The sequence below is a fragment of the Pseudopipra pipra genome, chromosome 2 (genome assembly GCF_036250125.1).
Source record: "Pseudopipra pipra isolate bDixPip1 chromosome 2, bDixPip1.hap1, whole genome shotgun sequence".
NCBI lineage: Eukaryota > Metazoa > Chordata > Aves > Passeriformes > Pipridae > Pseudopipra > Pseudopipra pipra.
In genome coordinates, this window is record NC_087550.1 from 28,136,879 (window position 1) to 28,163,229 (window position 26,351).

General features: G+C 49.4%; 2 protein-coding genes and 1 long non-coding RNA gene across 5 annotated transcripts; 2 read left to right on the forward strand and 1 right to left on the reverse strand.

Annotated features, from left to right (window-relative positions):
• Nucleotides 1-1,472: 1,472 nt before the first annotated feature.
• On the forward strand, nucleotides 1,473-4,110 carry LOC135407253 (protein Wnt-4-like). Its single transcript, XM_064642144.1, is given in 5 exon segments — nucleotides 1,473-1,546; nucleotides 1,888-2,126; nucleotides 2,656-2,821; nucleotides 2,823-2,898; nucleotides 3,454-4,110. Coding segments are annotated over 5 exon segments (1,014 nt in total). The 3' UTR covers nucleotides 3,913-4,110.
• A 1,679-nt stretch (nucleotides 4,111-5,789) lies between these two features.
• On the reverse strand, nucleotides 5,790-16,913 carry ACRBP (acrosin binding protein). 3 transcript variants are annotated; one of them, XM_064644634.1, is made up of 10 exons: nucleotides 16,747-16,913; nucleotides 15,791-16,003; nucleotides 13,324-13,418; nucleotides 13,115-13,217; nucleotides 12,620-12,980; nucleotides 7,350-7,482; nucleotides 6,979-7,092; nucleotides 6,705-6,872; nucleotides 6,543-6,629; nucleotides 5,790-5,995 (listed from the first exon to the last, which is right to left on the reverse strand). In XM_064644634.1, exons 1-10 carry the CDS (start codon nucleotides 16,793-16,795, stop codon nucleotides 5,867-5,869), a joined length of 1,452 nt encoding a protein of 483 aa, XP_064500704.1. In that variant the 5' UTR covers nucleotides 16,796-16,913; the 3' UTR covers nucleotides 5,790-5,866. The 3 variants fall into 3 exon arrangements, with proteins under 3 accessions (XP_064500704.1, XP_064500701.1, XP_064500703.1); XM_064644631.1 differs by having other exon boundaries at nucleotides 6,979-7,158; nucleotides 16,747-16,910; XM_064644633.1 differs by having other exon boundaries at nucleotides 6,979-7,158; nucleotides 15,791-15,949; nucleotides 16,747-16,909.
• Nucleotides 16,701-26,307, forward strand: LOC135409299 (uncharacterized). Its single transcript, XR_010428139.1, has 3 exons — nucleotides 16,701-17,407; nucleotides 20,013-22,331; nucleotides 25,588-26,307. It is a non-coding gene; the product is annotated as an uncharacterized LOC135409299 (long non-coding RNA).
• The last annotated feature ends 44 nt before the right edge of the window (nucleotides 26,308-26,351 follow it).

A 26,351-nucleotide genomic window follows, 5' to 3' on the forward strand; every position in this document is an offset into this window, starting at 1 on the left:
CCTCACCAAGCTGGGTTCACTCACCTCGCTGCGTCTCGCTGCATCAGCCCACGAACTCTGTCTCCCCTCGCCCAGGTGGGCTCACACCTCTTCCCCTCGCTGTCTCTTGGAGGCTCAGCTTGTGGGGAAGAGCAGCACAACCCCCGGTGTTTCCTCACTGCTGAGTGAGCAGCAGGTAAGACCAGATTACTGGGGTGTGTGTTGGAGGCTACACCCTGATGCTGCAGATCCCAACATGCCTACCGCCCCGGAGTGCTGACTCCAGAAACCAGGAGCAAGGACCCAACGGAAGGAGGGATGCAGGAAGCTGGGAAGGCAAGGAAAGAGGTGGAATTCATGCTAAAGGAGAGGGGCTGCTCAGGTTTGAAAGGATGACTGGTAAACCTCAGTGCTCTTCAGACTCCTTTGTACAGGAAAATGTGGAAAAGCACAGTAAAGAGGTGAATCCCTTTATGGAAGAACCACAGCAGGGCCAGAGCAGCCCTGCTTCACTTTCTGAATGATTCAGACAGGAAAAGCAAAAATCTGTGGGCTGTGTGAGGAGTGCCAGTGTGGAGACAGCTGTCACTTCCCAGGCTGCCTGGGGGAATGGCAGACTTTTGTCCCAGGATATTTCAGCTCCCTGGTCACACAAATCATATTTTCCTGGGCTTCCAGGGGATCTTAGGAAAGAGCTACCTGCTAAGAAGAAGGGCAGCCAGCCCATTATGCCTCCTAGAAGAAGGGCAAGGACTGTCCTTGGGGAAGAAAATGAGCAGGGTGAAGGGAGACCTGCCAGGAAAGAGTAAGAGAGCCAGGGAGCAGCTTGGCTACAGGGTAGAAAAGAAGAATCTCCAGCCTGGAGGAGGCAGATGAGGGAGTGTCCTCAAGAACAGCAGCTGAGGATGAGGAAGGTAGTAGGTCTTCCTGTCTCTAATCCCAAGAGCTGTCACTGCAGGGAAACTCTCTGTCTCTCAAAAGCAGTGATGAGCTGATGGGTCTAGCTATAGTTGCTTGGTGCTGCCAGGTTCTTCTCGTGTGGAAGGCTCCATCTGCAGCTGACTGGATCTTGGGCTGCTTCCTGCTGATGAAGTGACTGGACTGTGGAGAAAGACAACAACATCACCTGCTGACAGGATGGCAGAGGCCGAGGGTCTGACACTGATCCTCTCCCCATCAATGTGAGCTCCCTGTGGCGAATGCCCACCCTGAAGCCCCAGGTCACAACTCTCCCACCATGCTGCCCAAGCTGTAAGTACAGAACAGCACTGGTGTGGACAACCTCTCAGGGCCAACCCAGCAGATTTCTGCAGGCTGCTGGGTTTCCGATGCTGGCAGGCACACCGGGGCAGCCCATGGTCAGGGGCTGCCCCTGCTTTGCAGTGCTGGGCTGCAGCTGCTGGGAAAGTGACTATCAGGCAGAGGCCGTGGGAAGCCACAGGAGGCGATTCAGGTGGCTGTTGCACCGTGACTGAAGGTGGTGGAGTTTTGCCATGGACAGGTTGGAGATGGTGTGCCTGCACGCAGTGCTGATCCCCGTGCAGTGTGTCGCTGCCGTGACCTGGCTGTCAGTATGCTTTGTACTGTCTGGGTTGGAAAGTCATCTGGGCAGGTGCTGTCTTCAAAGAAAATGGGGTGATAGAAGGGTAGAAGAAGGAATTTGGGCAACTAAAAGGCAGCACATTAGAAGGGGCATCTCTGGGAGCATGGACAGAGGAGGATGGTAAAGCTGAAGAGATGCAGACCAGGATGGGGAAGAGGAATGTCCAATTCAGCACAGACAAGATGAGACAACTCCCCTTCCCTGCAACATTTCTGCTCTAAAATAAGTCTACAGAGGGTTAGTCCTGAAGAGATATGGCCCTGGCTCTGGCACATCTGAAACTGAATCTCTCCCCTGCCCTGCAGGTACCTGGCCAAGCAGACCTCCCTGCAGGTGTCCCTCCAGGACCCCAGGGGCTGTGATGGTCTGATGGGGTTGGTAGAAGAGCAGATCCGCATTTGCCAGTGGCAGGTGGAAGCCATGGATGCAGTGAAGCAAGGTGTGGAGCTGGCTGTCCGGGAGTGCCAACACCAGTTTCACTCTCGCTGCTGGAACTGCTCCACCCTGCAGGGGCTGCAGGTCTTTGGCAAGGTGGCCGTCCAAGGTCAGAGAGGGGGAGGTGACACAGACAAGGTTGGCATGGGGTCCCTCTGGTATGCCTATAGGGTCCCCTTGACACATCAGCCTTTCCTGGGCTAGGGTGCAAGGGGCACACTGGACCCATCCCCAGAGTGGCCAGCGCCTTCCTCCACATTCCAACATGTCTGTCAACAGAGAGTAAACTGAACCAAATGCATGTGCTTTCACACATACTAACATTCTGCTTAAACTTATTGCCCATTTGGCCAGATTTGGCATTTTGGTCCCATCTGGACCATTCTGGGTACCAGCTATGCAGATTGGTGGATCTTCTCCCTCACCCTGCCACCAGCCCTGACACAGAGCCACCTCCATTACTGGCTCCTGGCCTTGGGAACAGCTGCACCAGGTGAACATCCTGCCATCTATTTCTCCCAAGCAGTCTCCATCTGAATGCATCTTTCCTCTGTGCAGTCACAACCTCTTTTCCCTCACCACGTCCCATCAGTGCCTTTGCCCCCCACAGACTGGTGCCATTTCTTGCCCTGCTGCAGGCACATGGGAGGCTGGTTTCATCCACGCCATCTCTGCTGCTGGCATTGCTTTTGCTGTGACTTGTGCCTGCAGCCACAGGGAGCTGGAGAAGTGTGGCTGCAACTGTAATATCCGAGGAGCCAGCCCTGAAGGTGAAGGAGAAGACTGTGGCCCGAAGGGGGTGGCAGAGGGAAAGATCTATGGGAGAGACTGTCTCCAGGGATGGAGACATATCCCTTCTCCACAACCCTTTGGGAGATCCTGCTGCTTTCTTAGCCCAGCACTGGTGGACGGGGGCCTCAGCCTCCCCTACCTGCTTCTGTGCAATCTCCTTTTCCTTACAGAGCCCAGCTGTGATTAACCTTCCTTGGCCTTTTCTGCAGAGGAAATTAGTTACTCTGTTCTGCTCTGAAGAGCTTCCCTGCCCCTCCAGCCCATCCTCAACAAAGGCACCATCTTATCCAGGGGTCACAGTCAGATCTGGTCCCTTGAACATCCTCTGTCTCTGGGCAGATCTGTTCCCCTCCTAGAGCCCTACAGACCAGAGCAGGTCTCCCTCCCTTTCCCTGCCTCAGGGATTTCTCTTACAGACCCAAGCCAGCTTGTTGCCCACAGAGTGGATCTTCTTCTCTTTGTATTGACCTGGCTTAAAAAGACATTTTTGCCCTCCCCTCCTCTTCCCTCCCCTCCCTTCCCCTCCCCTCTAGCCCCCTGGGAGGTGTGTGGAGGGAACAGCAGTTGCTGGGGGAACCTGCAGCAATGGGAGGTGTTGGGAAGAGTGTCCCTGGTCTGACTGGCAGCTGCCTCCTGCTCCCCAGGATCTCCTGACCCACATGAAGGTGGAGTGCAAGTGCCATGGTGTGTCAGGCTCCTGTGAGGTGTGCACATGCTGGAAGGTCATGCCTTCCTTCCACGAGGTGGGGAACGTCCTCAAGGAAAAGTTTGAGGGGGCAACAGAGGTTTACCCAAAGTGGGTCAGTTCCTGCGAACTCCTGGTGCCCAAGAGCTCTCGCTTCAAGCCCTACACGGCTCATGACCTGGTCTGCCTGTTGGCCAGCCCAGACTTCTGTGATTGGGACCCCCGACACGGGGTCTAAGGCACCTCTGGCCGCCAGTGCAACCAAACATTCCTGGCCATGGATGGCTGCAAGCTCCTGTGCTGCGGCAGGGGCTTCCACACAGCCCAGGTGGAGGTGGTGGAGCTCTGCAGCTGCAAGTTCCACTGGTGCTGCTCCGTCAAGTGCAAGCAGTGCTGGCACCTCGTGGAGGTGCACTGATGCCACTGAGGGAGAGCGTGCCAGGGCAGCAAGAGGTTGCCAAGGGACTGCAAGGTCACAGGGAGAGGCCAGCCCAGGGAGATGTCCAGAGGTGTCACCAGCTCCTGAGTGCTCCCCACACAGCACCCTCCCGCCAGCCTAAGTGGGCTTTCTGTGGTTTGAATTAATTTTCTGGGTGGAGGGTTGGAGGACACAAGCCAAATAAACCCCTAAACTTTAGAAATAAACCAGCTGCAATGGAAAGCAAAGTGCACACAAAAGCTTCTTCCTCACATGCTGCATTTGGGACCTGGAGGGTCCCTGGCTTTGCTCCCTCCTGTGTCCCGGGAGGGAACAAGGCCATGCTGAGTCCTTCTGCTCGGGGGACACATGGGCTGCATAAGAAAGGAACATGACTGTGGATCCAGATGGCATGAGGATCCATCTTGGGCAAAAGAGGGGTCACTGGGGAGTGTAATAGAGCAGTGGCATTGGAAAGAAGGGAACAAATGAATTTTGTATAATCAAACAGGATCTTTATAAAATACGACTCATCCTTTGGAGGACTGGTACAGGGAGCTATGTACAGGGGAAGGATGCAAGAAATGCCTTTTCCAGTGCTCATCTGTTCCTTTGGCTGGAGAAAATGTTTCCAAGAGGAGTTCCAGCAGCTGCCACAGTGAGGCTCCCCTCATTCAGTCTGACCTCAGTGCCGGAGAAGGTTATGGAAGAGATTACCTTGAGTGCAATCATAGGGCATGTGCAGGACAGCGGGGGGATCAGGCCCAGGCAACATGGATTTACAAAAGGCAGGTCCTGCTTGACCAACCTGATGTCCTTTTATAACCAGATGACCCTCGCAGTAGATGAGGAAAAGGCTGTGGATGTTGACTAGCCGGACTTTAGTAAAACTTTTGACACAGTTTCCCACAGCATTCTTCTGGAGGAGCTGGCAGCCCATGGTTTGGACAGGTGCACTCTTTCCTGGGTTAAAAACTGGCTGGATGGCTGAGCCCAGAGAGTGGTGGTGAATGGAGTTACATCCAGCTGGCAGCCAGCCACTACTGGGGTTCCCCAGGGCTCAGTGTTGGTGCCAGTCCTGTTTAGTATCTTTATAAATGATTTGGACGAGGATACCCTCAATAAGTTCACTCCACCAAGTTAGGTGGGAGTGTTGGTCTACTGGAGGGTAGGAAGGTTCCGCAGAGGGATCTGGACAGGCTGGACTGATGGACAGAGGCCAATTCTAAGAGGTTCAACAAGGCCAAGTGTCAGGTCCTGCACTTGGGTACACAACAACCCCATGCAGTGCTACAGGCTTGAGAAAGAGTGGCTGGAAAGCTGTCCAGCAGAAAAGGACCTGGGTGTGCTGGTCAACAGCAGCTGAACATGAGCCAGCAGTGTGCCCAGGTGGCCAAGGAGGCCAGTGGCATCCTGGCTTTTATCAGAAATTGCATGGCCAGCAGAACCATGGAAGTGATTGTCCCTCTGTTGTACTCAGCACTGGAGGGGCCACACCTTGAATGCTGTGTCCAGTTCTGGGCCCCTCACTACAAGAAAGACATTGAGGTGCTGGAGCATGTCCAGAGAAGGGCAACGAAGCCTGTGAAGGATCTGGAGTGGCTGAGGGAGCTGCGGTTGTTTAGCTTGGAGGAAACCTTATTGCTCTCTACAGCTACTTGAAAGAGGCTGTAGCGAAGTGGGGATTGGTCTCTTCTCCCAGGCAACAAGTGATAGGACAAGAGGAAATGGCCTCAGGTTGCAGCAGGGAAGGTTCAGATTGGATATTGGGAAAGATTTCTGCACTGAAAGGGTGGTCAGGCATTGGAACAGGCTCCCCAGGGAAGTGGTGGAATCACCATCCTTGGAAGAGTTCAAAAAACAAGTAGACATGGCACTACACGATATGGTTGAGTGGGCATGGTGGTACTTGGTCAAAGGTTGAACTTGATTATCTTGAAGGTCTTTTCAAACTTTAATGATTTTCTGACTGCTGCTTGGCAAGGCTGAAGAACCTCTCATGCCACTGCTGCACCTCCTCTTCTCCCTCCTTCGCACTCAGCACCCGGTAGGTCTCGTTACTCTTGCATTCAACGCGAGTCACCTGCAAGGAGAACCTGAGTTCATAGGAAGGGTGCCACTGCCCATCCTTTCCACAAGGAAAGAGGATCTCCATGTTGGACAGCATTTGGAGGCTGGTATGATGGGAGCACCAGAGGGGAAGGGGGAGAACCAGCTGGAAAGCTGTTCAGCTAATAGCTGAGCTGTGTGTTTCCTAAGATATAGGCTAGTCCTCTGTCCTGCTATGGCGATTCTGTTTTTTGTTACCACCTAGGAAGCAACCAGTAGATGGGAGAGATCCTCCCCTACAGGGATACCCTGATGGATGGGGGGCTTCCCACAGCTTCTTTTTCTCCACATTATATCTGCCTCTGCTTCCATCCCTTACAGTGTCTGTGCAAATCCCACCCACCTATGACACGCCAGTTACGTTTGGCTCACTATTTATCACTCCCTCAAACACATTCAGTTCTGTCCTCCTGGAAGGACAAGTAGGGTGCCAGGGAGTTCCACAGGGACTCAAGGCTGGCTATGGAGGGCTCAGCCGTGGAGGAGCAGGCTGTGCAAAAGGCAGTGCAGTTGCTTCTCACCCTCTGGTTGTGGATGCTCTTCTGGAGGCACTGGTAGCTCTTGAACATGCAGTAGCTGGGGTGCTGAACTCCACTGGAGTCACAGATCTGGGGAGATGGGAATGAAGGTCAGAGAAAGAAGAAGAGAAGGAAAGATGGGAACATCTACTGATGGTCACCCACCTTGTTTGGTGTACCTCCATCTTGGAAGGCAGCGTACTCTGCCTCCAGCCAGAGGATCACACTTGGGTCCTGGCAGCCATGGGTGGCCATCCGACTGCACCAGTACTCTGACCTCAGCCCTCTGAAAAAATCCATGTCATATTCCTCCAGAGTCTCTGAGAATCCGGGCTGCAAAGGAGCGGGATAAAGTGAGACATGCTTCTTCCTTCCCTTCCCCACCTCCCAGTCCAGGCTCCTCCTCAGAGACCAGCGGGGCATACAGCTCACTTGGTACCTCCTTTTCTGCATCCTCGTGCTGGGCTGATATCTGAGGGTTGATGTAGGTGAAGAAGTCACCTGTGTCGCAGTGAACACGGCTCAGGGTTTTGGTGTTCTGACACTGCTCCATCTTCAGCGAGCAGAAAGCACAGTCGGGGCACAGGTCCATGTGATGCCGCCCAAGGTTGTCACACACCTAGGGTGGATGGTCAGGGGGGAAAAGGAGACTAAGAAGCTCCCAAAAGAGGAGACTGAGGAGCTCCCACATCCCTGGCTTGGAGCTTGCCTCCCTGGTCACCCAGGTCAGCTTCTCTTGGGAGGTGACACCTGAAATGACAGGGAGCCCTGCACACCATGGGGGTCAAAGGTGGACATCAAGGTCTTTACCGAGTCTCCGAACCCAAAGACTCTTTTTTCCATCTCCTTCCAGGCCATGGCAAGCATTGATGAGAGACAGTTTCCCTCCAGCACTGCATAGCACAGGACCAGCACTGCCTCGTCATTCTGCAGGGCTAAAAGGCTGACAGAGAAAGGGAAGGAAGAAGTCAATAAACCTTCAGTTAGAAACTGAAAGAGGGGAAAACAACCCCAAAACATAGCAAAAAAACCCCTTCCCAAAGAAACCTTGGACTCCTGGCTAAACTGCATAGAAGAATGGGAGTATCTGCAGAGTTTGTACACGCCTGTGTAACACAGAGGCTACGGGATGTGTGTGTGTGTGTGTGTGTGTGCACATTTGGGAGCATGTGAGAGGGACTGGACGAAGCTTCACAGCTTGAAGAACTTTCCCAGGGCTCCTGCAGCAGGTGCTGCCTAGTTTTGTCCATCTGGGGGCAATGAGGAGATGTTCGTTAGAGGTCTGCTGAGTGTTGACTGTGGGGCAGCCCCATTCGGGTCTGGGGGATGTCACTCATTAAGCCTCCCTCCTGCTTGAGCCAATGTATTTGATAGAAAGGGGAAAAATTTTTTAACCGTGAATTAACTGTTCATCCAAACTGACATGGGTAGCTAAAAGTAAAAAATTTAAGGACAATGGGATAAGACCAATAAGAATATTAGGAACAGTGGAATTTGTAGGCATGGTACAGAACTGTTACTAGGCACGGATGGTTGGCTTCAATCGCCAACAATGGTACAGAAGAGGTAAAAATGCTCAATTAGATATTTGCTTCTTGTGTCTGGAAACAAAACCAGTGATAAATAAACAAACTGATCTGACAAAAAGTAAGAGGAGCAGCAACTGCCTATGTTAAAATGCTCTTAAAATCCATGCATGGGCTAACCTGTATGGACAAATCCTCCTGAGAGTATTTGAAACTTCTTGGAGACCTTCAGATTAGCATTAAAAAAATAAAAAAAAAGGTGGAGAACCTCAAGGAAGGTCATGAAGATGAGATTTCCTAAGGCTTGGAAAACTTTCACCTAGAGCGAGAGGCTAAAAAAGCTTCACTTAGCTGAGTGAAGACACTAGGGGGTGGCCACTCAGCCAGCCAGCACTTTTTCCAAGGAGGGTACCAGCTGGAAAGCTGTCCTTGTCAACAGATGGAAGAGAAATGACTTTTGGTGACTGGAATTTGGGGCGAGATCCATTCAAACCAGAAATTAGCTGCATGTTCCTGACACAGAGGGTATTTAGCTTGGGAGCAGCTGATGGGGTCGTTTCTCCACAGTTCAGAGACTTCAAAAAGATATCCCAAACTTCTCTTAGGAGAAGGGTCTGTAGCTCAGACACATGATACTGTTTTTTTTCTCCAGGGCTCACCAGACATGGTTTCATGTCCTGCACTGAGCAGAAAGGCCAAGGTGCATGATCAGAGCAATTGCTAGGCCTGAAGGTTAAAGTAGATCACCTTCCTGGAAATCGGAGTTGTGCCATCAGTCTGAGGTTACCAAGAAATACTGTTGCACTCCCTGTCACATCCTTTTCCTGCTCTATCTCTGCTCGTCATCGCTGCTGTGAGGTTTTCTGGCCTTATATTTTCAAATTTATGAGCTGATTTACCACCTCTGAGTGAGTATAACAGCACTGCTGTGGGTGCCCTATGCTTCTTGACATACTGCTCAGCTGTTTGTGGATGTACAGACATTTCACCCATGCTTCAGGGAAAGGGATAGATCTACCTAAAGTGATTTCTTAATGCAAATCCCACCCCAGCTTAGTATTTATGCATGTTATTGTCCTAACCACTGTCCTGGAAAAAGCCCAAGAGGCACTGTGAGGCAATGATTCAAAGTGAATGTGAACTCCCCCCCAGAATTAAGAAGAATCTGTGAGCTGAGATCAGTAATTGCTCCAAGGCAAAAAGAGAAAACTTCAGATAAAAGCTTATCATACTTTAGCATCTCAAGATGTGGAATGACACATACAGAGCCTGCTTCAGCGGTATCTCTGAAGAGTGCTGGTGAACAGCATCCACCTCTCTCACAATGTAAGGACAAGGACTTGAGCCATTAACTTTCAGCTGCTGAGCCTCCCCGATATTGGCTGGCTGAGGTGGAGTGAGTACCTGAGGCGAGCAGAAAAGAAGATAAGGAGCAAACAGCTTTCCAGCACTTGGTAACTTCTGATTTAGGTGGGGGGGTGATGCAGGAAACTAAAACCATTAAGAAAAAGCCATTCTTAACAGCTTCAGAAAGAGTAAAGAGATCTTTGCCTGCATGCCAAGGCTGGCTGTGGGTGATGATAATTCAAAAAGAGTATTTTTTCTGGGGATGATACTTTTAACAAAGAGTTTGGCCTTAAAAATGAAAGCCTCTGGGTTTGAAGTACATAAGCACCACAAGGACTGTCTGGAGCAGTAAAGCAGGAGGAGGAGGAGGAGGAGGAAGAGGGCAAGTCACCAGGAGTGCATGTATCTCATCAATGCATATAAATATCTCAAAGATGGGTGCCAAGGGGATGGTGCCAGACTCTTCAGTTGTGCCCAGTGACAGGACAAGGGGTAATTGCCATAAACTAAAACACAAGAAGTTCCACCTCAACATGAGGAAGAACTTTACGTTGAGGGTGGCACAGCACTGGAACAGGCTACTCATGGAGCCTCCCTCTCTGGAGACATTCAAAACCCACTTGGACACATTCCTGTGTAACCTGCTCTAGGTGACCTTGCCCTGGCAGGGGGGGTTGGACCAGATGATTTCCAGATGTCCTTTCCAGCCCTAACTATTCTGTGATTCTGGGATTCTGAGAGGGGTTGGAACAGCCTTACTGGGAAAGCTGGGCTCACATGAACCACAAATGAGCACCCATGTGAGGATACCAGCAGACTAAGGTCTGCATCTGGGACAGCTGTGATGCTGAAAGGGGTGTAGAGGTTGTAGCTGACAAACAACACAACAGTGGGAAGCCCTGGAAAAAAGGGCAAATGCAATTCTTGTGTGCAAACAGAAAAACAGGGAAGGGAGGTTGATGTCCTTCTATGCATCTAGCTGCTGAAACCCATCACAGGGCTGTGCACATAGAGCTGGAACATGGGGATGTTTTAAAGGGCCACTGAAAATTGCTGCAAAAAATCAGAGTTGCACAGGCTTTATAATGTAAGAGCTACAGAGCTCTTTTTATCTTATTGCAAGACTGAATCCTGGTATATAGGCAACTCTTAGAAGAGGAAATGGGAAATAAGGCAGCAAACACAATAAGGACTTAAAATAGAAAATAAGTGCAATAATTGACATTTTTCCCCTCATAATGATTCACTGCTAGCAGAAAGACCACAAAAGTGTGCTGCAGATTCTTGTTATATCACTACCATTGCCCTGTCTCTCTCTAAAGGTCACAGTTAACTTCATCAAGTACTAGGAAAGCTGGTGGAGCTACCAGAGCAGCTGCCACAAGCAGGGGTGAGCAAGAAGGGATAGATGTCCTGCCGGACATAGGACCCTTAGGTAGACACACAACTCTGGGATCTGTGCCCGTCACCACCCTGCACACCTTGTGTTAGACCAGATGCTGAATGGCCCCTGTGTGAAATGTCCAGTCCCACCCAGCACTGCTCCTCTGCTGGAATGGAAATGCTCCAAAGCATTTTGCCCCTTTTTTAGGTCATGCTTTGAAGTCCCTTTGAGAGGAGGCAGGATGCGGTGAGCAGCAAAGCCGACAGGCGCGGTCTATCTCGCCTTTTTATCCCCACTTGAGTTTAAGCTTTGCTTAGCATGATTGATGGGGCTTTGCTGCCAGGTTACAGACACACAGTCAGCATTAGTGTCTTTGAGAAACTGTGAAGCAGAATAGCAAGTGTCATCTGCAATCACAGCAGTCCCTCAATAATCCCAATGGAATCAAATCAGAACAAGGCTCAGTTTCAGAGGAAGGGAAAACGAGCACATCCTCAATGAAACACAGTTTAGAGTATATACACCAGAAAAAAATGTTTCCAGGCAGTAAAAGCTTCCTACAATGTTAGGGAGGAGGATGACACGTTACAGCCTTGCAAGAGAACAGTTATGGCTTTAACAACATGATGCAGTTCATTTTTACATGCAGAAGAGGAATCTCTGGCTGAACTGTAGTGGTAGTACGCTCTGTGTTTAAGAGCAGCCACAGATGTGCAATCATGCACAAAATCTGTGCGCTTATAGGAACATCACTGACCACCAACAGAGCGAAACCAAAATGACTTCTCCATGAAAACCACATCTAGAGAGCTTTTTTTTTCTGCTCTTGGTAAGCAAAATAATCTTTGCTTCTCAGTCAAAGCAAGTGGCCCTCAGCCACAGTGTAGTAAAGGATCAAAAAATAACTTAGAGTGAAAGGATATGATCCTTTTGCAGGTCTTTTCTGTGTGGGCTTGCCAGTCCCAGCTACCTGAAGACAGAAACAAATGGATGCTGGCAAAGCAACTGAGAAGAGCTCAACATGCTCAACAAGCTCCTATAGGCCAGAGAAACTGAGAAGGGTGTGTAAAAGCACTGCAGCAAGCCGGGCTGTCACAGGGCCCTGTGCTGAACTGCCTTGTAGCTGTTCCCAAAACCAGAGTGGGGAACCAGAAACCCCCTAGGAAGAGCTGTGCATAGATCCAGAGTGCACGCAGTTTCACATGCTCAAGGAGAAGCAGTGGTCCTGCACAGCCAGGAGCATGGCTTTGTGCTCCCAGCTCTACTTCCTAGCACAGGGCTGCTTTTATTTTACTTGCGAGATGAGAGAGCACTCCTCCAAGGGTTCCTCAGGAACCTGTTTTAAGAAATATCTGCTTCATGTTGCACACAGAGAGCAAGGATCACAGTGAGACACATCCCAAGGATCTGTGTTCACAACGAATCTGTTTCTGCACATCACCTGTACTCCTGGGAGACTTGCTGGGAGGAGGATAAGTGCAGAGGTGATTGCATGCTTCATACGGCCACAGTGTGGGGAAACAAAGCCCTGCCTGCAGCTAAGGCCCAGACTAAGCTCACTTTTCTCAGGATGCAAGGCCAGTGACATTTTCAGGCACGAGCAGTGCTGCATCACCCTCTCCCTGCTCACACTGTGCTGGAGCAGGGGGTGCCTGAGGGGCTTCCCAGGTACATTCCTTCTCTGTATGGGACAGCTTGCTCCAGAAAGCCTGCCCACACTCACCACCTGCTCCAAGCAGGGGCATGAATGCTGTGGGGCTGCCAGCCAGTGTGCACAAGGACAGTACTGCACAGGTACCCAGAAAGAGCAGTCTTGCCCTCACCTGCCTCGGGGGGGAATTTCCTGCTCTGATATGATTTCTGGACCTGACGTGGTGAAGTTCCAAGAAGAGTCCTTGGTGTTCAGGGATGCATCCAAGGAAAGGGCCGAATGGATCAGTTGCCAGATGCTGTTCTTCAGGCTTTGGTCTTCAGGGGATTCCACCCTGGGAGGCGAGGCGGTAGTGGCAGCCGGGACAAGCACAGTGGGTGGGTGCACAGTTGTCCTGCTCTTCTGTGAGGGTGTGGTCACCTTTGATGTGGCTGTGGGGGGCTTTGTCAACAGTGGTTTCTGACCCAGGGGCGTGTGAGGGTGGTTCAGAAGCTTTTCCACATGAGCAGGAGAGGGAGAAGCCTGCTTGTGAGCTGAGGAGACAGAGGGATGGAGCGGCTGAGGGCACCTTTCTGAGGCCAGCCAGAAAGGTGCTGGGGGTGGAAGAGCAGCTACAGGAGATGAGCAGGCAAGCAGGGGTGCCCAGCACAGCTCGGTGCAGCCATACCTTCTCTGGCAGAGGAGCTTTTGCCCACTGTCACGGAGCTCACAGTTCGAGGTTCCCTCGAGGGGATGACATCTTTTAGAGACCAAGTTGAACACGGGACTCGCTGAGTCGGGGAAAGAGGGAGAAACACGAATCTTGCTATGTAATCTTCCCTTCCTCCTCACCCCTTCCACCTCCCCTGCCCCCCTCCCCCAAATCCCACTCCCCACCTTGACATAGAACTGCTGTTTGAGGCAGCGGTACTGGGCGAACTGGCAGAAGGTCTGAAACTGCAGCACCTCTGGAAAGTCAGTGCAGACTGGCCCTGGAGAGAGACATGTGGGATAGGGGCAGGCCACAGGTTTTGTCATCTACCCCCTTGGCCTGGGTGCACTAAGAGATCGGGACCTCTGGGGTGACAGCTTGTGGATGCAGGGAAAGTCTGTCTGCCCCCACGTGGAGATCACAGCCTTGGGCTGTTACAGCTCCCAATCCCAGGTGCCACATGCCCTTTCCCTCCAACCCCCTGAGGGCTTCAGTTCATTCTTCTGCCATTTTTCTCACAGTTATCTTCCTTATGACAGAGATCCAAACTTCCTATTTCCAGGATCTGATGATTCTGTTATTAGTCCTTACAGAGTTTAGAAAAGAGAAAAGTAGTGATGTGATAGGTTCAAAAGATGCCCAGACCAGGCCTAGGAGCACCAGAGAATCATAGAATGGTTTGGGTTGGAAGGGACCCTAAAGATCATCTAGTTCCAACTCCCCTGCCATGGGCAAGGACACCTTCCACTAGACCAGGTTGCTCAAAACCCAATCCAACCTGGCCTTGAACACTTCCAGGGCTGGGGCAGCCACAGCTTCTCTGGGAAACCTGCTCTAGAGGAGACAATATCTTCAGGGCAATATAGTTTGATATCGATTCCAGCCTTGCAGGGGATGGAGGAAAGTCCATAGGGCCAGGATGCTGTACACACAAGCCTGTACCTGTACACACACACACTGTGGTCTTGACCAGCACTGTCGACACACTGACCCCAAAGCTGCAGCTCTTTCTGCAGTGATCACAGGAAAGCAAAGGCATGCAGGAGAGCAGAAAACCCGGGGAGAATTGGGGAGGGGGGTGATCTTGTGCTCCCTCTGCTCTAGGAGCGCATGGTCTGGCTAGCACAGCCAGCCCTGTGTGCACAGGACTGAGAGGGAGGAGATCAGCAGTGGAATTGCACTACTGTCCTGTTTGCTGCTTGTGCACCAAGCTTTACCCTGAACACACACTTCTTGTGCTGAGCATACACCTGCACCATCAAAAATAGAATTTCAGGTATCCACCAGGATCCCAGCCCAGGAAAGTGTCTAACTTGTAGGGAACACTCCAGATCGACCCCTATTCTTTGTTTAAAACACAAGGTAACTGCCTTCATCAGCACCCGATGAGGTGCAATTAATGCTCATGAATACCTGGATGTAGACAGCACTACCATAGCTCTATGAGGACAGCAGAGGCTAAACATGAGTTGGCACATGTTCTGCCATGACAGTTTGGCCTCTCAGCCTGGCTGAAATGTGCCAAAATAACCCAAAAACTGTAAAAAAGGATAACACAAAGGGAAATAAAGTCTGCTGGATGGGTCTGTTAGGCTGAGGGACGGAGAAAAAGAAGGTAAAGAAGGCAAACTGCAAAATTGTCCCGTCTCCTGGAATTTCCAGATGCTTCTGCCTTTGGCAGCTGTGTCTCCAAAGGCAAGAGCAGTGGGAGTGTGGCTGGATGTGGCAAGGAACAATGCTGGGGAGTTGGGCACCAGGAGAGGAACCAGGGACAGGCCCTGGGTGCACCCAGCACCATGGCATAGGATTGCAGCACTATGGCATAGGATTGCAGGTGCCCACAAGCAAGTGAGGAGCCCAGAACCCATCCCTGGATCTGGTGTTGAGGGGTGGCACTTGTTTCCCTGACACAGCTGCAGAAACCAGCAAGAAATAGTTGCCCTCAAGCTGCAGTCCAAATAAGCACAGTTGGCTGATCATTCAGCTCATTGACGTTCATATCTAAATATAAAGACATATTTTTTATGAGAAAATTGTTCCTATTTTTTTTCCTCTGAAGAAAAATACAACAGAAGTAGTACCAAGTTTTTCAGCTGCACAGATATAATTATGCCACTTAAATTCTCTGATGCAGGGGTGCAGGGAAAATATCACTGCAGAGATTTGAAGGGTGCTGTTGCTATGGTGCTTTCTGAACTGGGATGTTTCTTGGCTCCTGAAATGTTAAACACTTAAAAAGGCAGCTTATCATCTCAAGTTTTCTTAAAGACCTATGAGAACCCATGAGCCAAGCTTCTGCATTAATGCCCAGATCAAGTTGGAAGGAGCTGGTAAGAGATGAAGACCTTCAGTGAGCCCCAGAAAACTGTGGCCTGCTTAGGAGGTTAGGACTGGCCATTGGGAAAAACATTTTTTCTCCAGGAAAGTGGTGCAGCTCAGGGAGGGATGCCCAGAGAGGCTGCAAAACCACTCTTGCACAAAGCTGGCGTGCTCTTGTTCTAGGGGTGTCTGCTCCAAGCTGGACTTTGGGCTAGAGACTCCAAAACAACCCCTCCCACAACCTTGCGGCATTTTAGGGCAGAGAAACAGCTGGCCTTGCTCCAGCTGGGGCCACACCCTCTGCTGCCCATGGAGGTGGAGTGATGTCCTTACCACTGGGGATTTGGCCGTGGTTCTCCTCCTGGTCCAGCTGAAGAATGGTGGGACTGAGGCAGCCGTATGCCTGGCGCAGCAGGCAGAACATGTTTGCCTCCCAGAGCGGCTGCAGCCTTGCAAAGAATTGCTGGTACTCCGTGTCCGACAGCGGACTGCCTGGAATGGGAGGCACCGGTGGGGCAACAGCAGCCGTTGGCAAGGTCAGCAGACCTATGGGAGAAAGACCTGGGACAGTCTGTGCTTAACAGCCCCGTAATGGAGGCAAGTGATGGGTGGAAATGAAGGAGCAGCTGGCAGGCTGGTCTGCTCCTGTCTGCTGGCACAGAGCAGGGCACTGGGATGAGGACCTCAGGTGCTGGTTGAGGTCTCCCTCCATCGTCCCTGCTTGCAGGGCCCTGGGGAAACCAGGAGCCCCATGGGGAAAAGGGTGAAAATAAATAAAAAAGAAGGAAAAAAGAAGAAAAAGTTTAGAAGCTGTGTTTTGTTGTGAGCTTGGTTTGGTTTGGACTGGGGGAAGGTGTTTTGATTTTTGGCTTGGTTTTTGTTTTGGTTTTTTTGGGTGGGTTTTTTTCTCAGTGGACTTTTTCCCCCCTTTCAAAAGCCCCAGCTTCCAGAGGCACCCGCAATGGTCCCTGTGAGCTGCCCCCTGGACCATGCTATGGGCCTGTGCCCCTCTGAGGGGGCATTCCTCCATCTCCTCCCTCCTCTCCTTTGTCTTCAGCTGGGCCACCTCCCCTCCTGCCTTCACATTCTCCTCTGTCCCCCACCCTATGACCCCTCCAAGAGCCTCCAGCTGCTCCCAGGTGAGCAGAACGGAGGGCTGGCATGGCCTATGGGCCCAGTGGTGTGGTCTTGTGAGAGACGGGGGGTAGCAGCAGCATCACAGGGGCTTCATGCTTCCTTCCAGCCCCAGCCCCAGGCTCTGAGGTGACCTCGTGAGGGCAGGCACTTACTCAGTAGCCAGAGGAGCCACAACATGTCTGCCACAGGCTTCAGCCTCATGGAGCTGCTCGGTGGCTGGGTGGGAGTCACTCACATACCAAGTAGAGCAGACATGGAAAGTCTGAGCACTCGGGTTCTGCCCCTGGCAACAGTGGAACCAGGATGTGGCCACGGCGCCATGATCAGAACGTGATCATGGTGTCACAGCAGGGCTGGGGAGGGGCCTGTGGAGGGCAGCCAAAGCCCAGGCTCACGCCTGTGGGGGAGTGAGGGCAGGTAGGCACCCCACAGGGAGGGGAGACACCTGGTCATGGGGACAAGGAGGAGCAGGAACCAAACTGGGAGCTTCCCTCTCTGCCTGGGAACATGGTGGTGGCTGGCAACAACACACAACAGCATGTGAGGCCTGGCCAGGCTAACCAAGGGCTGAGGGTACCCCAAAAGTGGTATCTCTGGGATACCTTGCACCCCAAAATTTTATGCTCTTCTGGAGGGGAAAGGGACAACATCTGCTCCATCTGAAGGGGATTGGAAAGCACACGTGTCCCAGCACCAGCTTGCTTCAGGATGCAATGGGAAGACGGCTCGATCTCTTCTGGGCAGCCATGCCACTTTCTGAACTCCCAGGGAGTCAAGAGAGCACCAGCTGGTCTTCCTCTGCATCTGGCACAGGTACCCTGAGCACTGTACTCTACACAGTAAAGCCGTCTCAGGAAAAGCAGGAATGCTCCCGGCAAAATGAGCTTTGGGGCCACCAGTGCAGAGATGCACAGGGCTCCACAGGACTTATTTGAGGGAGAACCACACCCATACCCAGTTCTTAATACAGAGACACACGAAGTACGGGGCACAGGCACAGCAATCCACATGTGCACCCAATGGACAGGAGCCGACACAGTGCCTCCCGCAGCTGGGCACTTTCTGATGCGAGAGGGAAAGACACAACCATAACCGTCAGGGGCAAGCAGCTGTCAGGTTGGAAGGAAAATGCTTGGCACAGCAGCTCCAAGAACTGCAGCCATAAGCAGAACACAGGCTGGCACAGCGGCTCCGCGTGCCTGCCGTGTCACCCCACAGCCTGCAGGGTGACACCCTTGTGGAACCAAGGAGGAGCTGTGGGCAAAGCTGACAAAGTTTTCAGCTCCACAGCACTATGCTGCTGCAGGAGTCGCTTCTGTCGCAAATCCTGGGAGATTCCAGAGGCTCTGCTGTATGAAACAGCTGCAGAGCGTGCTGCGGATGTGCCGGCTGTGCTTGCATGGCTGACACATCTCCTGCCAGTGCCCTGTGGCCATCCAGGCTGTCAAGGCGGAAGCTCAAATCACTGCAGACATGTAGTCTGTTAAAAAGGTGTCTGGCAGCACCACGTAACTCTGCAGGTCCTGGTAGGAGGCAAGCTGTAGTTTGCTCTAAGGTGTCTTGTCGGAAGGTAGTGCTTCTGAGAAGCTTGAAGCCTGACCCCTTAGCAGCAGCACTGAATTTTGGATGGTTTTGCTGCTCTTTAGAAAGACAGTGAGCAAGAGACTTTTTCCAGCTAGCTCTTGCCACTCATGCTAAAACAGGTAACCCTACTGGTGCTTGAAAATTTTAGCCAGTTCCTGGTCTTCCATTGCTTAGCTTGAGAGATACTGCTTTTTTGCTGATTTTAGACAATTCCAGAGCCTTCAGCTCCCCAGCTCTGTTAATCCCTCCACTTCCCTGTGACAACAGAGACCATGTTTGGTTCTGTTGCCCTGACTGAGCAGCTTCCTGGAGAAGTTCAGTGCTGATCTCAGTGGCTGATGGAAATGCTGGCCTTAGGAAAGCACATCGATATGGCATGTCATAGAATCATAGAATGGTTTGTGTTGGAAAAGACCTTAAAGATCATTTAGTTGAACCCCACACTATGGCAGGGACATCTTCCACTGGACCACGTTGCTCAAAGCCTCATCCAACCTGGCCTTGAACACTTCCAGGGATGGGGCATCCACAACTTCTCTGGGCAATACCATGCAATGTTATTAATGTCTGTCAGGTGCTGGCTGCACAGCCTCTGTCTACATGTGCCAGCAAGAGATTTATGGTGTATGAAAACAGAAAACAAGAACGAATGGACCAGAGTCCCCAGACATACACTGGGAACTCAAACACAAGGCAGAAGACAAAGGAGCTGTCAAAGAAGTCACCCTTGGTGGGTGCTCTAGTAGCAGTGCCTGTGGGGAGCTACTGCATATTTGGAAAGAAGGTGGTTAGAGATGTGAGGACAGATTGGCTACTTAGCACTTCTCATGCACTGTGGCACACCCTGGATTTGGTTCAGGTTGTCAGAATCCTTCAAGGATCTCCCAGTCCGCAAGAAGGAGCCAGGTAGTCTCCAGCATGCACCCAGCAGGGTTGGGAGGCTGCAATCGCAGGAGACAGTGCTGTGCTGTTTGGCTGGGTGTGTGACAGCTGGCTGTGGGGCACTTGTTGTTCAAGCCTCTGAAAAAAAAAGAAGTCATCTTTAGGGGAGGGACAAGGATGGGAGGAACAGTAATTTGGACACAATGCATCAATGCTGAGAGCTGGGGGGTGGTCTACTCCCTACTGCTGCTTCAAGCAACTATAGTGGTCAGAAATGCACAGCACAGGGATGATATTAATTCCATTTTTTCTGATTTCTGAATGTTGACCTGGTACTTTTAAGGTTGTACCTCTAATGCCACATTACAAGTTGTATAATTTTTGCACTGAAGCAGATTTGCACCCTTGTTTTCAGAGCCACCACACAGCAGTTTCCTGCAGACAGCGTTCCTGTGCCATCTGGAGCTCAGCGGGCTGATGAGCACAGCTGTAACCCCCAGACCTACAGAGCGCCTGATGCCAGCAGCAGGGAGGGTAACAGCTGGATAGCAACTTGCTGGAGTGGCATTTTCCATGTTGCTATCCGACTGCTGTGTTGATTCTGAGCTTTCTAAGAGCCTGTCTGGTTTGTGAGGGACCACCCTTCACCAGACAAGCTCCTCTCCCGAGTTAGTCTTGTTGTTGTCTAAAATACTTCAGCTGTTTCTCATCATTTTCCATTCTGCATGTTCCACCACAAACACTACCACCAGCAGCAGTGTCTGAAAAACTCTTGAAAAATCCAGGACGGTGGCTCGCAGACCCTCCCTCCTCTGCTACAAGGTTATATTGTCACTTCATCAGGTAACAGAATCACGAGAAGGTCAAGGCGAACACTCAAAAATATCACCATCCCGGACTCAAGGCACTGATCCAATCCCCCAGTCCACTGTTTCCCTTCTACTTTGTGCAGGTGCATGGTGTATGGTGCCCAGTCCTCAGCCCAGGATGGCAAGAGGCATGACCAGAGATATCAGATATAGGCAGGAGAGGCTGACATTGCTGTAGCAGCATGGTTCCAAGCTGGGTCTTGGCTGTAGTGAGCAGAGGACCAACAGGGACAGGGGGACTGCAGAGCCAGGTGCATAGCATGGTTCTTCAACATGCACACTGGCCTAGCCCGCCAAGAAAAAGGCACAGAGAGCTTAACCAAAGAAGAAGGAATGATGTCTGATGTTTGTCAGAGTGTGTCAGCTCTCTGAGTTAAACTGGGGGGTTTGGGCAAGGAGAGGATGTCCGATCACTTCAAAAACTCATAAAGATGGAGGCTTCAAAGATGAAGTGTGAACTCCAGACTCAGTGACTTGTCAAGCAGCATTCCTAGAAAGATTGTGTCTTAAATAACTTGAAATGTAAGCAGAGATGATAGAGAAATGCTTTCAAAAACACCTGTTATGGTGAAAAAAAACCCCAACAGTGATTTCATAAAGGCAATTGTGGTAAAAAATGCCTAAATCTACTTTCTCATGTTAGCTGGATTGAAGTAATCAGAGTACTCATACAGCCATAACAACAGTGCTGTTAACAGAAATATGTTTGTATATCACAGAATCATAGAAAATGCTGGGTTAGAAGGGATTCATGAAGATCATTGAGTCCTGGCCCTGCGCAGGACACCCTAAGAATCACACCATGTGCCTGAGGATGTTGTCCAAATACTTCTTGAACTCTGACAGGCTTGGTGCTGTGACCACTTCCTTGGAGAGCCTGTTCCAGTGCCCAACCACCCTCTGGGTGAAGAACCTTTCCCTGATATCCAACCTAAACCTCTCCTGACTCAGTATGTTCCTAGAAAAGAAACACCAGTCTCTTTGCTTACAGAGGAGGCCATGAGCAGTTATGCTTGTGTAGATGTTACAGTGGAATAAGGAAGGGGCCAACAGAGCCCCTGAGACATGCCAGGTTATTCATTCCTTACAGAGCATCAAAGGAAAGGGAAGACTGCTTCATTTACTAAAACATATCCCTAAAGGGGCAGACAGGGAAGGGGGACGTTTGCTCCATTGATGTAGGGAGTCAGACAGTACGGCACTGTCTTTCATGAAGCCAAACCTACTTGAAGAGCCCAACACTGAACACCTTCAACCTGGTAGCTGTGGCCCTGTGGGAAGGGATGTGGGTACCAGCCCATGCAGAGCAGGGCAGAGATCTCCATCTCCACAGACAAAAGCATTAGAGGGTGTTTGATTCGAACCAAAATTCTATGAATTGCTGAGTTTAATCACAGGTTAAATAATTTTCATTCCTCATTTGTACTTTATTTTGGTGGGTTTACTGTCATTGGCTGAGAGCTCTGCGAATATGCTGATAAATATAGACTTCATATTAAAATTGGCACTCATTTTTAACTTGGTAGATATGTTAATCTATTCACATTTATACAAGCACTGTAGAGTTATAACATGCATTAATTCAAATACTTAATTTACATTTTATTTTGTTAGGAAATAGTGAATGAAGCATTTTTTACTTGACATTTAGAAAATGGAATATTTAATTGATAGCAAAAACAGTATTTAAAAATGGTTTCTTGAATTATTAATACAACCTAAGATGGAGTGGCTACATAAAAGCATGTTTGAACCAACTGCTCTAGTCTTTTTAGGCAGGTTTGCTTAGTGCAAGATCAACCTGATCTGACCACAAATTTATCCCTACTGTGGGTGGGGGCTTGGACTACAGAGCACCAGAGAGGCCTCTTCCCACCTCAATCTTTCTGTGGTAACTAAATGGGTTCTTCCAATGACTGCATCATTCAGGCTTTTGGAATGAGGAAATCTCAGGGTCTCACACATTTTTTCCTTGCTTGTTGTCAACGTGTAAAAAATAATTCCTTTCCTACTCCCAGATGGGTTTTCAACTTTGAATGAGTTATTTATTCAATGGCAGCAACCCAGGCCACTGAAATTAAATTGTACACCTGCAAAAACAGACTAAAGTGGACAAGTTGCTGAACATTTCTTTCACACCAAGCTTTAGGAGCTTAGTGTTTGTCACAGCTTTGCATGTCCTTAAGTCTTGGGCAAAAATGTCTTTTTTAAAACTAACACTTAACTTTCTTTTATGTATTCAGAAAAATAAACATAAATTAGCATAAATTAATCAAGATGTTTGACTATTTTTATAAATGAAATGCATTTTATTGGATAAAAACAGCTATGTTTCTTTTGATCCTGTAACTACTAGGCAACAGAGTTGGAGAAACTTCCTTCAGTTGTCTTTCGAAAGAAAGGTAGGGCATTTTCTTTCCTTCTGTTAGTCTTTAACTCCTTCAATGCTGCAGGTCCCCCTTGCTTGCTTTAAAGCAGCAGATGTTGCCACTCAACTCGTCAACATCTTCACAGTTCATCCTCCTGGTTCACATGGCAGAGAGAAAGTAGAGCAATGGTTGATTATAAAAGGGACAATGGCTCAGAAACTGTCAAACCAGCTGTGTCTGGGCAGACATGGGCTTATTTTAAGTCATTTCAGTATGAGCAAGTTGTCTCTTGGGAACGTCTTTCTTCTCCACTGCCAAGCTGAGATCTCTGGACTGATTCGGCTGGCATTTGAATTGAGTCTTAAGATCATCAGTAGTATCACCTTTCATCTTGAGCCACCCAACTGCTGCTTCTCATACTAGTTGCTCTGCTACAGAGAGTTTTGGTACTCAGCATATATCTAACCTGACTTAGGACGGACAGCAGCCCTGCTCTGAAGGGGAAGCTGAAGCAGATGACCTCCAGGGGTACTTTCCAATCAGTGTTTCCAGTTCTGAGTAACTGTCTCATAAAAATTGATCTGTGATAATCTGAGTCTCACAGAAACACACCCTACAGCTGAGTTTCAATGAGTCTGCTTAAGCACAGAAGCCTTATACAAGCTGTTAAACAGACAGCGAGGGGGGGACTGTCCACCACGCGGCTCTGAGTGTGTGGTTGGGTAACACCTTAAAAGTGCTTCATGGAAGGCTGAATGTTGCTGAGCTGTGGGGCGAGTTCAATCACTTTATTCAAAAGCAGGGGAGGAAGGTGTTCCCACTGGTGGAAGGTGATGGCTTCTGTGCACATCATGCAATGGACATGGTGGTGGCAGAGCCCGAGGGATGGGAGCTTGGTGAGCACGTCTGCTCACTGGAAAGGGGAATACTTTGCTGGACATCCTCATCAACATATTTGCCCAGCTACCTAGGAACGATGCCCAAAGATGGGGCAATCACAGCTGGACAAGATAAACTGGTCATTTGTGTGCATGACCAATTATTGTTAATAAATGGGCTTAAAGAGGCTGGAAAAATCTTCCCTCTTGTTGTGCTGAATGGCTGCAGCTTCCTGAAACTCAGACTTGACTTTACTCATCAACTAGGATATTTCCAATCACTCTAAAAGGGCAATTTCTCCAGCACCATTTTAGAAAGTGTTTATGTTGCACTGACAGCTGTTCCAGGAAATCTGCAAGCTAGCCAGTTCTGTAAAGGAGCTCATGATTACTTTAACTTAGTGTAACCCTGCTTTAAGCACTTCAATTCTAGGAGAAGTAAACTTTTCAGATCCCGTTACCACTAGAGTGATGCAGGTAACTATTAACAAGATCTTTAAAAAAAAAAAAAAATCAAGTAGTTTTTGACTGACCTGTTTTTGCTACTTCCAGTCAAATTGATTTTATTTTGTTGACCTGGATTTCTTGCTTGTTTTAGAGAGAAGCAATTTACTTCCCTGCTGTTTCAGTATTTCACATCTGGACTGCTGTGGCAGCCTTCTTGACATCATTAAGGACCAGCACAGAGCTGGCTCTTTTCCAGCCTTGTGGGCTTTCCTTAGCAGTCCAGAGCCTTTCAGAGAGCAGTCCACAGACTCCTTTGGGTGGCTTTCACAGGACGACAGACATAATTTATCGAAGACTGCTGATCAAAAAAGTCTTGACCCCAATAGATGCTATTTAAAACTCTCCTTTACTGTTTGCCTAGGAAGTACATCATCCCCATATTGACACCAGCACCAACACAGAATAAATATTTACAGAACACTTCCCCTCCTCTCATTACAAACAATTCTGCTATCTGCAGTTGGTAATGGACATGTGCCATGTTCAATTATATCAAAAACAAAAGGCATTCTAAAAAAAGCTGCTCATGTTTCCAGCCTTGTCACTTATAGGCTTTGTTCCCACTGGCTTCATTTTTGTACTTTGTAATTTCCAGCTTCTACTGATTTTTTTCCTCCTCTGGTGATTACATATTGCACAGCTATTGCCCTTATTCCCTCCCTTCCAAGGTTAGATTTTAATGTCCTTTCATTTGCATTTATACTTTTAAGGCATTTAAAAATGCTCAGGCTTTATCCAAATTTTGGTCTAAGTTCCCTCTTCCTGTAAGTCAGAGCATTTCCTCAGCTGCAGCAAATGTCCCCTGAATGCTCCATGCTGCTGGCTGAAGCACCCCTTTGTTGGACAGAAGCAGGACACAACAGCAGAGTGGCAGGGAAGTAAAACAGCAGCACTGCTTGCCATTTTCTGGCACTGAATCAGAACCCAGCCAAGGTGTTTCTCATCTGTTTTGCATTAGGTCATCAGAATGTTTCAATTCTCAGAGTGCCAAGAAGCACAATGGTAACGCTGTGGCCAAGTTTTAGTCTGAAAACAGGAACGTTCCAGTCTACCTCCCCCTCCCAGCATCCTATGCTGACTGCAGAAAACCCCAGACTTGTGTTTCCCAAACCAGAGCCCTCAGGAACACAGTTACTCCTGTGAGCAGCACCTGAAAAATAGGCAATCTTGTTTGCTGGTTTGGTGTGCAACACACTCCTGCCCACTCACACACTCTCACATGATACCACATGCTTTTATAAGCTACTTATTATCCTTGGTCAGCAGTGGCTTCATTACAGGGCTAGTGCTCCAAACACCCCTCTAGCCCACAGTTCCTAGAGAACTTGCTGCTAACACTGGCCATTACAATTACAGTCGTGTCCCCTCAAAACCAAACTGCTTGGAGGACTGCTTGCATCCTTCGTCACCCTTGCACTTTGCCCAAAGCCCATCTTCAAGTTCAGGCCACATCCTCCATTTCTGTCAGTTGAGCACCCTGCTGCTGTCTGAATTAACCCCAGCTCAATAAAGTTTTTCTCCTGCCACAGTTTTCTCACCCCTTGGATCACGGCACAGTGTCTCCCCACTATGAAAACTGTACCAGATACATAGCCAACATCTTCCAGAATTTACTTTCTCTCTGTTTAAGAAGTGAAGCCCCAGGGAGTGGCCTAATAAAATCTAGGGATTCAGACTGAGATTGTGGCAGGGGTACCAAAAACAACATGAGCCATAGCCTGGGCAAGAATCCACCTCTACTTTTTTCTGTACAAAATGAGAACCCACAGATCCCTTCTCGAAGAAAAAGCAAAGACTGGCTCAATGCTAACTCCCTTGAGCAGAAAACTCCAGCTCCTGAGCTGATGGTTGACAGAGTCCCCATACAGTGACAAGGTGGGAATAACATTGCTCTTCACCTACAGTCCTCTGAACCTGAGCAGAGCTTTGGCTTCATGACTACAACAGCAAAATCTTCCATGGATCCTCATACAAGTTATACGTGTGAGGAAAACATCCTGTGTTTCAGGTGAAAATCCTAAACCTTCCTGATGAGCAGACCACAAGCAGCAAGAAGACACTTGGGCTCATCCATCTCCAGGTCCTGCCAATGGAATTGATAAAGGGGAGCTTCAGTGTGGGTCATCTCCTCACAGTTACCTACAGATACTATAGAAAGACACATCTTCAGTAATTGTTTTGGAGCCCAACATTTCTGGTAACAAGGCGATTGTGACCCACTAGGGAGCAAGTTATCAGGATATCTGGAAATACCTACCCCACATTCTCGGAGGCACATGGCTTGTCCTGATGGCTTATTTTCTCAGCTGTGCTGCCCAACAGCCAGAGTGAGTGTTGACCTCAATAACTTCCAGCCCTCCTCATTTAAGAGGAGGCAACTGATGAAGTAGATGATCAAACAATAATGTGAATAAATGTCCACCTTTTTGTGAGGGCACGACTGATGGGGCAGATGTTTTTCACATTCACTAGAAAGCTTAGTAACCTTTTGCAAGTACATTAGGTACATTTTAAAGCCTGACTTATGCAGAATGTCACTTATTAATGCTATTTAGGATCGGTAGATGAGAAATCTGTACCACATTCATCATTTACAATAAAAGCAGAGCTAAGAGAGAAAGAACTAGAGAGACCAACTGCCACAATTTATTTTGGAGGTAACAGCAAG

Excerpts from the sequence above, each read along its gene's own strand:
- ACRBP (XM_064644631.1), bottom strand. The coding sequence starts at position 16,795 with ATGAGGCTGAAGCCTGTGGCAGACATGTTGTGGCTCCTCTGGCTACTG. Across the intron at positions 13,419-15,790 it reads CCACGGCCAAATCCCCAGTG|GGCCAGTCTGCACTGACTTT; the intron begins GTAAGGACATCA and ends GTCTCTCTCCAG. Across the intron at positions 12,981-13,114 it reads AAGCTCCTCTGCCAGAGAAG|CTCACAAGCAGGCTTCTCCC; the intron begins GTATGGCTGCAC and ends CTGTCTCCTCAG.